The sequence below is a fragment of the Oryzias latipes genome, chromosome 12 (assembly GCF_053564925.1).
Source record: "Oryzias latipes strain Hd-rR chromosome 12, Olatipes_Hd-rR_3.1".
Taxonomy (NCBI): domain Eukaryota; kingdom Metazoa; phylum Chordata; class Actinopteri; order Beloniformes; family Adrianichthyidae; genus Oryzias; species Oryzias latipes.
Window position 1 is genome coordinate 5,291,271 of NC_136248.1, and position 12,039 is coordinate 5,303,309.

A 12,039-nucleotide genomic window follows, 5' to 3' on the forward strand; every position below is an offset into this window, starting at 1 on the left:
CCAAACTAGCAGGAATTCTAACGTGCCTTTAACGGCAACCTGAGACCCTAAACACACAAAAGATTCAAACTTAGTAAAAAAAATAGAGGGAATGAGTTACCAATGGAGAAAGGGGATTTGTAAGTCACTTTATAAACGCATATTCATGATGACTTTCTCTGGCTTTCATACTGTGGAGGAAATACGTTTTTGATCCTTTGCTGATTTTGTAAGATTCCCCACTTAAAAAGGAAATTTCCAGTCTGTCATCATAATGGTAGGTTCATTTGAACAGTGGAAGATACAAAAGCACAAAGAAAATCAAGAAATGTATTTTAAAGAAGTTATTTTAAGTGTATTTGCTTTTCATTGAGGACAGTAAGTATTTGAACCCTCTTGCCGGAAAGACTTCGTACTTTGTGGCAAAACCCTCATTAGCAGCACAGAGGTCAGGTGCTTCTTGCAGTTCATGAACAGGTTTCTGCACATTTCAGGAGGAATGTTGCTCCACTTTTCTTCACAAATGACTTCTAAATCATTCAGATTTGGTGGCTGTTGCTTAGCAACTCTGAGCTTCAGCTCTCTCCATAGGTTTTCTGATATTTTTGACATTAAAAAGGGAAAATCTTTTATCACAAAGTCTACGTTTAAATTTAAGCAAATACAGTTGCTGATTTTTGGAAGTTGTTTCTGATTTGTGTAAACTTGTAAAAAAAGGACGTTTATGAATTTTCCTACAGCAACTTAACAGGCATCTGTTAAGAAACTTTAGCACAGAAAATTAAAAATAACACAGGATTTATGTAAAAACCAAATTTGAAAAATATTTTTTCCCTGAAAGACGATCTGAGACTGGGTTGAGTTCTCAGTGTTATAATGGTATTCTATCAAAACAAAACTGCTTTTTTATAAATAAAGTTTGATTTGATTTGCTTTAATTGAAGTTTTACAAATCAGAAACATCTACAAATCAACAACTTTGTTTCATTGAATCTTTGTCATCTTTAAAAAGAAATCTACAAATGTTTTCAGATTATTTTAAACTAATTTTCTAGTAGAAGCATTTTAATATAAAAATAGGTTTTTCAGAAATCAGAAGCGTCAAAATTTTAAAAGTAAACTTTGGCCCTGTTTGGACCGGTCCGTGAAAATATGGTCTGACATTAAACCGGTCTGCGGCCTGAAAAAGGTTGCTCAATCTACAGGATTGAGGTCAGAGACCAGTTGGGGCCCTTCCATGACACTGTTATGCTTCTTCTTCTTCAGCCATGCCTTGGTTGCCTTGGCTGATCGTTTTGGGTCATGATCCTGTTGGAAGAACCATCCACCACCACATTTTAATCCTCCTGGTGGAGGGACGGAGGTTCTTACTCAGGATGTGACGGTACCTGGCCCATCATGGGCTCCGCCCATCTTCCTGTCCACACAGTGAAAAAGGCCTGTGCAGAAAAACCCCCACAAAGCATAATGCTTCCACCTCCATGCTTGACAGTGGGGTTGGTGTTCTTGGGGGTCATTGACTTTTAATAGAAATGGACTGAGTAAGTGTGACATCACCTATAAGAAAATGACTTGCTTCTGGTTCCAATCAAACTAAGTCAATTCAGTTGCCATTTTTTTGCAATACGGTTGTTGCCATGTTGGCACCAGAAATCGTCAGTAAGCAGTAATTGGTCCGAGTTGGTCTAAGTCCACATTTCTTTAGAAACCACTCTCTCCAATTAATAGTGTTAGAAGACCACACCCCTTCTACTGAAAGTGGGCTTGGGAGAATCTGTCAATCAAACGCATGTTAAACATGTTAATGTCATGGTTTGGGTTAACCTGACAGTTAAAAAAAAAAGGAATCAGAGCAAGAATGGTTACTCTGACAAAGAGAATGGCTGAATAATAGCTGTTTATTTTTCTAAAGAAGACTATTGAATTCCTGCTTTTTTGGGGCCAATGGTTACTACTTGCTTGGAATGTCAGGGGGGAGGGGTCACTCAGCCCAGTTGTAATAAACAGTCATCAGGTCATGGACAGCATTTCTCTTCCTCCAAACACGACGGGTTGAGTTGATGCCAAAGACCTCCGGTTTGGTCTCATCTGACCACAGAACCTTCTCCTAATCTCTCTGTAATCATGAAGGTGTTCATTGCTAAACTTCAGGCAGGACTGCACGTGTCTTCTTAAGCAGGCGGACATCGCGATGTTAAACTGTTGCGGTGTAACGTATTTCCAATGGTTTTCTTGGTAACTGTGGTTCCAGCTGCTTTGAGATCATCAAGTAAGTCCTGCCGTGTTGTTTTAGGCCGATTTCTCACCGTTCTCATGATCATGGAAACCTCACCAGGTGAGATCTGGTTTGGATCCCCAAACCTAAAGGTGGATTGATGGTCATGTTGCACCAACAGTTGTCCCTTTAACCTCCAGGTTCTTGCTGATGGTTTTGGAGTTCATTCCGGTCTTGTGCAGGTCTACAATCTTCTCCCTTAAATCCACTGAAAGCTCTTTAGTCTTTCCATGTTTGAGAGTTTGGAGTCTGACAGTAGGACTGATTCTGTGGACAGGTGTCTTTTCTACAGGTGATTAGTTCAAACAGGTTTCTTCAATTCAAGTGGCAAGTTGAACAGGAGAGTCTAACTGCTCTTTGTGAACCAGAACTCATCATGTCTGTATTTTCCTCAATGAAATGCAAATAAATTGGTGTAGATTCTTTAAAGTTGATTTCATTATTGTTTTCTCTCACTGTTCAAATGAACCTTCCATTAAGATGAAAGTCTGTCAGTTTCTTTTTAAGTACGCAAACCTACAATATCAGTAAGGGATGAAATACCGTAATTTCCGGACTACAAGCCGCTACTTTTTTCCTGCGCTTACAGCCTTGCGGCTTATTCAGTGACGCGGCTAATTTATGGATTTAATTGGCGGCAGCCATGTACGTACTTTCGAACTCAGTGAATAGTTTGAATTCTCTATCTAACACCAAGCACAAGGCATTTATATTCAACACACCTCTAAGCAGCCAAACAGCATGGAGTTGACTTCGGGTCTTAGACACTTCAGTCATGGTTCAACAAAATGAAACACGCATGCCCGGCCGCATCCCAGAATCCTTTGGGGCCATTAGACCCAACGTGCACGTGATCGCCGCTACATTATGATGAAGCTTTCAAGTTAAAAGCAATCGTTAAAAGCAGCGTGAAAAAGTCCACCGTCACCAACGGGTTTGGAAAAGTCGGTTTGCTGCGTGACGGAGAGAACAGCGCATGGAGTGAATTTACACTCCATTTACGGTTTCTAAGGAAACCGTAAAAGCGAAATTTTGCTTTGAAAAACTCACAGCCTCCGTGTGAGCTGGAGACATCTTCTCCTGCTGATTGAGCTGCGGGGCCGATGGCAGTCTGATGGCTCCCACACGTAACAACGCACCCGCCCCTCATACACAAAACGTACAGTTTTAAGTCCGATTGCTTTGCACAGAAACTATTTGCTCCTTACACCGGTGCAACGGGGACGAAGTGCTCCTCCTTGAAGCTGCCCTGGCCAGAGGTGTCGGAGTAGATAGGAAGGGGAGACAAGGAGCGCGTAATTATAATGATTATATGGTTACTGTTTGTAATTTTATGTATGATACCTAGATTGTCAATAAGTAAAAAAAAAATGAAATAAAAACACCATAACTGAGGAACTTGTGAACAGAATATAGGTCCATGCTGTTTGACAGATGTCGATACACTCAAATACGTGAGCCAGAGGCAAAGCTGGCACAACCCACAATGTGCTAATAAATTGCACTCACTCTGGGATACTGGCCTTGATCTGTCAGGACGACAATATCGCCTAACACATGCGCGGCTTGTACTCTGACGCAGCTTGTGTATGTATAAAAGCAGTCAAACACGTGAAAATGGGTGGGTGCGGCTTGTAATCGGGTGCGCTTTGTAGTCCGGAATTTACGGTACTTATTTCCTTTCCTGTAGTTCAGATGTGAACAGAGACTGAATGAAACTGACCAGGATTTTATAGCTTTCAAGGGAATGAAGAACAGATGAGAAAATGTTTTTGTCAACATGAAAAACCGTGAAAATATGAGACCTAAACAGAATACTCACTGCTCTGCAGAAGAAGCCACAGCCTGGACAGCACTGGTGCTTCACCATGCCGTTGCGGTGGTCCTCACACAGAACCAGCAGCTGAACGGAGTTGGAGGGTCGCATCATTTCGTGCTTCATCACAGCGCTTTGACAGCGGGTTAGCTGGCCATCGACGCTCTCTGTGGCCATGCACTTCCTGTCAGCGAGGATGAGAATCTCTCGACTCTTTGGGGTCTCCATACGACAGCTGCAGAGCGGCAGCTCATGCGCCTCCTCCATCACTGGAGCTGATGTGTTTGAAATAAAGAAAAACACGGAAGGAATTAAAAATACTCTAAAGATGAATTCTGTCTAAATATCGTCAAATGTAAAAACAATTCAATATCCAAACTAACGGATAAAACCCTTTTTGCATCAGTAATTATGATCTAATAAGGGCGGCAGCGGCTCAGGCGGTTGAGCAGGTCGCCCAATAATCGAAGGCTCGGCGGTTCAATCGCTGCTCCCCCCAGTCTACTGTCGTTGTGTCCTTGGGCAAGACACTTTACCCTCCCTGCCTCCAGTGTGGCTTCACTGGTGTCTGAATGTGTATGAATGCCCGGGTGATGGTGAGAGATGCCGTAGGCGCACACTGGCAGCCACGCCTCCGTCTGTCTGCCCCAGGGCAGTACTTACCATCACCCAGTATGAATGAGGAAGGAATGAATAATGGACACACTGTAAGCGCTTTGAGCGTCTGGATAAATCCAATCCATTATTATTATATTTATTATTATCTAAAACTTGTTCATCTTCAGAGATAGAAGCAGCTGCAGACAAATGCCCTGATGTTTCCACGGCTCACCTTTGCTTTCTGACGTTGTGTTTGTGCTGAAGGGCTCCAGGGGCCCGATGTGTGTGTACTCTTTGTCACCATGTGGACCAGAGGGGTGAGACACTTGAGGCTGACCCCCCGCCTCTGGGCCGTCTAAGCCAAACAGGAAACAGGAAGAAAATGAAAACACAATCAACCCAAAGAAAAATATGGAACAAAAATCAAGCAGACCTGGAGTGGGAGCAAGTTTCCTATACTTAAAGATGCGACACAGATGGAAAAATGCATGATTTTGATCAAGATCCTCGTTTCTGCTGTTCTTTAAAGGGGCTACATCATGCAAAATAAACTTTTTGAGCTATTAATTGTTTTTTTTGTATTTTCCAGCCCCTTCCAGGAAGATTCTGCGCAGCCAGCTCCGCCCCCGAGCTAACACACACACCCACTTTCTCTGAGGAGCTAGCAATGTTTGGGAAAAACACTTTTATATGCACAATGCACATGCATCTTTGCAAACGTTTGGATGTTGTTTGTTTTCCGGGGCGAGACGCAGACACGCTGCCGAGGCTGACTAGGTAGATGTCATGAAATGGGCGGCACCCACAAGGAGCGAAAGGCGGAGCCTTAGAGATCGAGTCATCTAACTCAGTGTTTTTTTCAACCTTTTTTGAGCCACGGCACATTTTAACCTTGATAAAAATCCCGCGGCACACCAGTATAAAAAGAAAAAAAAGGAGAAACTCATAGTCTGTATTGATCTACAGTCCCTCGACAATCTCACATGCATTTTTGTGATAATTTTGGCAGAAAAAGCTGGAAGTCCCAGCTGTTTTTTCTAAAAGATGTAATAAAAGTTAAGTTAGAAGATTTAAAAACTGTTTGATGTGTGTTCGTGTTTGTTTTTAGACGTTTAACAAGAAAGACTCATTGTGCGCTGAGACGCTGTCACTTTAACCCAATGCATCATGGGAGATGTAGTGTGAAAACTGCTGCAAAAGGGCTGAAAGACTGGCGTCTCTGAGCTTCATGGTTTGTTCAATTGTTCCACGGTCTGATACCGGATCCCGCGAAAAGCTACACTGCCAAAGACAAGCTTTAGCTGTTATTCTTTTTAGAACTGAGAGACTTTATGAGTAGAATCGGGACAAGGAAGTGAAAACTTTAACCACTTCTGATTGGTCAGAATGATGACGAGCAATTAAGCCTCCAAGAATGATTGGTGGAGACAGTTAAAGGTGCACTGACTTTTCCGAAAACAGCTGACGCTACGGCTGAATCGCGTTACCATCATTCTTATCAAAATGCATTTAATTTAATCTAATAAAAAATATTTTATTATCTTTCATATTCCTAAATACTCTGTGTTTTATCAGGGCCTGTTTGGATGAACACAGAGCTGATATCCTGGAGATGGGAAATGTTTTTAGATCAGACGAGCACCCTGGTTGAAAAACCTTGGTCTCACTTCCTTTGTGTGTGAAAGGTAATATATTATCATGTGGATATTGTTTGCTATACAAGGCTTGAGTATAGCATGGGACAAGCCCTTTAAACCCAGCAAATTGAAAACCTTGTTGTGTTTATCTGCACTTTGCTATCCAAAGCAACATTCACAATCTAATGTTTGTGCAGCTCCAACAGCCTAAAAAGTGTGGATGACATCAAGTTTGAAACTTTTCTCTAGAAATAGTATTAATAAAAAAAACAAGTGTGACTCTAGGTAGATGTCATACTTCAAGTGATGTACTAAGTGGAAACAAGATCTTTTTTTTTTTTGAAGTAGTCCCTTTTTTTTTAGTTTTTCTTGACAAAATGCAGATAAATAGAGAATTTTTTGCCGAATTAATTATCTAAATTAATAAAGCAAGCTCAAAATATTCCATCCTGTTTTTTTTTTCCTAAAACATATAAATCAATCTTCTTTCTCTTTTGAAGACTAGTTTTTGCTTTATCTGAAGTAATTTGATCAAACAAAAATTAAAAAGTGTGTTGTTCTGAGAATTTTCAGATTCAAATGCGTCTGGAAAATAAATTATGAAAAAATAAAAAAATCAAGAACACCTCCAGGACTTTTAGTTAAAGTCCCCAAGCCCTCAAGAATAAATAGTAGAGGTTTATCAAAAATACAACAATTTTCACGTTGTTTTCTATGAAGCCAGAGAGGAAGCAGATCACCTTTGGTCTTCATCCTCCTCTTCCTTTTCCTGGAAGGCCTTAGCCAGGCGCTGTCTGCCTTGCTTTTCTTCTTCAGCCTTTTCTTTAATGCAGACTCAGTGCTCTGCAGTGGACAGACGGACTTCAGTCAGGGATTAAGCCAGTGACAGACAGAGAGCATAACAACGAGAGGAAAATCTTTGTCAGAACTCACTTCTGCTCCGTCCTCAGTCAACAGAGGCAGTATGAGATTTAAAACCCTGATAAAGGAAGGATGAAAATGATGGGAGAGGGTCTTACCAAGTCCGACTCTGTGCCCTCCTCCTCTCCCTCCTCCTCCCCGGACTCTTCAGACTCGTGCTCGTCCTTCACCTCCACCGTAAAAATGTAAAAGACTATTAGCAGCATTTTACAGAGAATTCACAAAATTTAACGCCGACTGTAAACAATCTCTGCCGGCGTTTTGGAGTTATGCAAATACAGATGGGATTCTAGTACATCTTCATTTATTTTTTTAAAGTGAGTTAGCATTTGCTACAAACAATTATTTTTTAGCTGTTATTTTTACAATAAATATCATTTTAAAAAAATACTTTTCAAATAAAGTTAGAAAATGTTTTTTTTCAGTTTAATGCAATTAAACTGCGACGGAAGGTGTAAGGTCAGGGATTCCCAGTTTATTTGAGTCTGTTTAGTTAGTTTAGTTTAGAATCTACCGATTGAATTGTATGACTACATGATCCTTGTGATTTTATGTTTACTATACAATTGCTGGTATGAAGTCCGTTTAAATAACTATTGTTGTGATTTTGGGCTATATAAAAAAATTGAATTGAGTCATTAAAAAATGCATTTTTTCTTTTGTTTAGGAGGCTGGAAAAGGGCCTTATTCATCTTCATATTGTTGCTAAGGTAATGCAGATTCTCCCCATCGTTTTTCTCATCCTTAAACATAAAAATAAAGAATTGGACACAAAAAATGGTAAAGAGTTACTAAGTGGGTCCATCTACAGCTCCCTACAGCTGGTACAGCTGGGAATCGGGAAAATCAAAGTGAAACTCTTGAAAGAAAACCCCGAAACTTGTAGAACAAAAGGTAAGAGTAAGACATTGATTGACTTAATGCACAAAAAGTCTTAGTGTGGGGCAAAAATGACGTCATTCTTTCTGTCAGGATGAGAAGTTCGGCAGCAGGACTTTGCTCGCAAAGCTGCATTTCATATGCTGAAAATGTGATCACAGAGGCATTGATTGCACTCAAACTGTGCATTGATGGGGAAACATCAGCCCTTTGGAGCTTGCTTAACTGAGCTCTACTTGGTCAACAGGTCTGTCATGAGTGGCTTCCACATTAACATTTAGAAATACTGCATGAAACTAAACTGGATTGTGTTCAGATTACTTCAGCATTTTTCTGTGGATAAATGGTTTTATAAATGTTCAAGACAAAAACAGACCTATCCAATAAGTACCGGGATTTTGTCTGCAAGTTTACTTTAAAGTTAACTACTGACAGTACAGTGTTCCCCCGTGTATTTGCAGTTCAATATTCCCGGTTTCACGCATCACGTGACTCCTCTGGTTCATCACAAAAACTCAGCTCAAGACGCTTGCATGAGACTTTTGATCCGAATGAGGTGCTGCGGGGGAGGAGGGGAGGGCAGATGAAGAGCACACAGGCCCGCTGGTTTCCTTGCTGGCTGCTAAGGAATATTTCACAGCTACTCCCATCAGTTCCTGAATCGCTATAACCAAAGTTTGTGCCCCTGCACGGAGAAATGGCATCAGCTGACTCAGAAGCGGTCAGAAAATATCCTGAAACGCTGAAGAAGAGGATTCTGGAGAATAATTATCATACGGATGTAAGATTGATGGATGAAACCGGCCCCTTATGAAAGAAGATGACCTCCCGCACTTAACTGATGAAGGAGGAAGCACAGGCTCCTGGTTTTAGGGCACAGAGACTCCTTTACTGTGCGTTATAAAGAATGCTACAGTACAGTCTATTGCTCTGAATAAAAAAAACTATGTAAAGCAATACTTAAATGTTCTTCAATAAACGTTTTACAAAGCATCATAAATGTTTCAAAAGGGTTTGTGACGCGTAAGGATCGGTGACGGACATTCGTTAGTGCAGGGGTGAGGGTAGTTCTCCATATTCCCGGGTGTCCCTAACCCCTGTGGATAAGGGGGGGAATACGGTACATGAGAACTGGACTGAGTGACCCCGCCCCTCTGGCGTTCCAAACAGGAAGCACCTGCTGACTCATACAAGCCGAAATAAACAGCTGTTACTCAGTCATTATATTTGTCAGAATAAGCATTCTTGCTCCGATACATATTTTTGCTAATCGATTTTTTTTCATTATTTTTTTTCTGTAGTTCAAGTTATTCAAATTATAAACAGACCAATCAGATGCCTCAATAAAAGCCTGTGGTCTCACATCAAATTCAAACATTTGATTGACAGATTTTCCAGAGAAAACTTTTAAGTGGAAGGGGTGTGGTCTTCCAACAAGCTCACTCCTGATTGGTGAGAGTGGTTGCCATAGTAATAATGACTTCAGACCAACACGTACCAATCCCTGCTTACTGACGATTTCTGGTTCCAGAATGGCAACATCCACATTGTAAAAAGTAAATAAATAAATATATAAAAATAAAGGCGACTGAATTGAACAAACACAAAACCGTTTTTCTTTGGGTGACGTCACACTAAGTCCAGTTCTCAGATACAGTCAATGAGTTTAACAGAGAATAAAAAAACAGTTACAGGAAATTGCATCCAGTGGTTTTGCTGTGCAACATTATCCCCGTGTACTGTTAAGATGTTCCTAATGTGTTGGTCAATTATTGGTAAACTTCAGAAATCTTGTTTTTATGTACCGTCTGTCTTTGTCGAAGTGGTATTCCTCCACTTCAAATTTAGTAAACAAAGTTTATTAAAACATTCATGTATTGTCAGAGTATAAAGAAAAAGTACTCAGCTGCTCTAGCCCCACCTTGTCATTGGGTTCTGCGGTTTCCTGCTCCGCAGAAGTTTGATGTGCCCGCCGTCGCTCCTCTTCCTCTGACTCCATCTCTTCTGACTCTTCTTCCTCGGATGCATTTGCTACTTTTTCCCCATTAATGTCTTTAGTCTAGAAGACAAGAATTAAAGAGCAGAGAACTCAAAAACTGCTGAGTGGAAGAATCTGAAATTAATTACAGTGCCTTGCGAAAGTATTCTCCCCTTGAACATTTCAACCTTTTGCCACATTTCAGGCTTCAAACATGAAGATATTAACCTGTAATTTTTTGTGAAGAATCAACAACAAGTGGGACACAATCATGAAGTGGAATGAAATGTATTGGATATTTCAAACTTGTTTAACAAATAAAAACTGAAATATTGGGCGTGCGAAATGATTCAGCCCCTTTACTTTCAGTACAGCAAACTCTTTCCAGATGTTCAGTGAGAATCTCTGAATGATCCAATGTTGACCTTAATGACTAATGATGATATATAAAATCCACCTGGATGTAATCAAGTCTCCGTATAAATGCACCTGCTCTGTGATAGACTCAGAGGTCCGTTCAAAGCACAGAGACCATCATGAAGAACAAGCAACACACCAGGCAGGTCCGACATACTGTTGTGGAGAAGTTCTGGATACAAAAGATTTCCCAAGCTTTAACATCCCAAGGAGCACTGTGCAAGTGATAATATATATGGAAATGGAAGGAGTATCAGACCACTGCAAATCAACAAAGATGCAGCCAAGAGGCCCATGATAACTCTGGACGAACTGCAGAGATCTGGTGGGAGAGTCTGTCCATAGGAAGACAATCAGTGGTATACTCCACAAATCTGGCCTTTATGGAAGAGTGGAAGGAAGAAAGCAATTTCTTAAAGATATGCATAAAAAGTGTTGTTTAAAGTTTGCCACAAGCCACCTGGGAGACGGTGTGAACATGTGGAAGAAAGAGCTCTGATCTGATGAAACTAAATTCTTTTTTGCAAGATGTTATGTTTGGCATACAAGCAACACAGCTCATCACCCTGAACACAACATTCCCACTGTCAAACATGGGGGTGGCAGCATCATGGTTTGGGTCTGTGCTCTTCAGCAGGGACAGGGAGGATGGTTAGAATTGATGGGAAGATGGATGGAGCCAAATACAGGAGCATTCTGGAAGAAAACCTGATGGAGTCTGCAAAAGACCTGAGACTGGGACGGAGATTTGTCTTCCAACAAGACAATGATCCAAAACATAAAGCAAAATCTACAGTGGAATGGTTCACAAATAAACATATCCAGGAGTTAGAATGGCCAAGTCCAAGTCCAGACCTGAATCCAATCAAGAATCTGTGGAAAGAACTGAAAACTGCTGTTCACGAACGCTCTCCATCCAACCTCACTGAGCTCCAGCTGTTTTGCAAGGAGGACTGGGCAAAAATGTCAGTCTCTTGATGTGAAAACACTGAGAGACAAACCCCAAGAGACTTACAGCTGTAATCACAGCAAAAGGTGGCGCTACAAAGTATTAACTTAAGGCTGAATAACTTTGTACGCCCAATTTTTCAGTTTTTATTTGTTAAAAAAGTTTGAAATATCCAATAAATTTCATTCCACTTCATGATTGTGTCCCACTTGTTGTTGATTCTTCACTAAAAATTACAGTTTTATATCTTTATGTTTGCCTGAAATGTGGCAAAAGGTTGAAAAGGTCACTGGGACCGAATACTTTCGCAAGCCACTATAACTTGCCATTCAATAAGACATTTTTCTTTGGAGAAATCTTTTTTAACCGTTTGTGGTTAAATGTAACTGAAGACTAAGCAGCACTGAGAAGGAAAGACTGGAAAGAAATTTAAACTTTATGAAAAATGTAGACTTAGAAATGGGACAAATATTGTGCATTTTACCTGTTGAACTGTCGAAACTACAGATTAAGTTTTGCATAAATAATGTTATCATAGGTGTGCTGCACAAATAGTGGGAGACGTTTGTTGAAAGTTCTTGGAAAATT

The 12,039-nt window shown here is 40.6% G+C and overlaps 1 protein-coding gene across 3 annotated transcripts in view; it reads right to left on the minus strand.

The window, feature by feature from the left end:
* Window positions 1-12,039, minus strand: part of ehmt1b (euchromatic histone-lysine N-methyltransferase 1b) — a 52,970-nt gene that overhangs the window by 11,294 nt on the left and 29,637 nt on the right. For all 3 annotated transcript variants that reach the window (XR_013659290.1, XM_020707861.2, XM_020707860.1), the window contains exons 6-10: window positions 10,029-10,166; window positions 7,327-7,398; window positions 7,048-7,150; window positions 4,903-5,025; window positions 4,077-4,345 (exon numbers count right to left, since the gene is read on the minus strand). Coding sequence is in view for 2 of the 3 variants with exons in the window: in XM_020707861.2 (XP_020563520.1) it covers window positions 4,077-4,345; window positions 4,903-5,025; window positions 7,048-7,150; window positions 7,327-7,398; window positions 10,029-10,166 (705 nt within the window). In the remaining variant the exon portion in view is untranslated. The remainder of the gene's footprint in view (window positions 1-4,076; window positions 4,346-4,902; window positions 5,026-7,047; window positions 7,151-7,326; window positions 7,399-10,028; window positions 10,167-12,039) is intronic.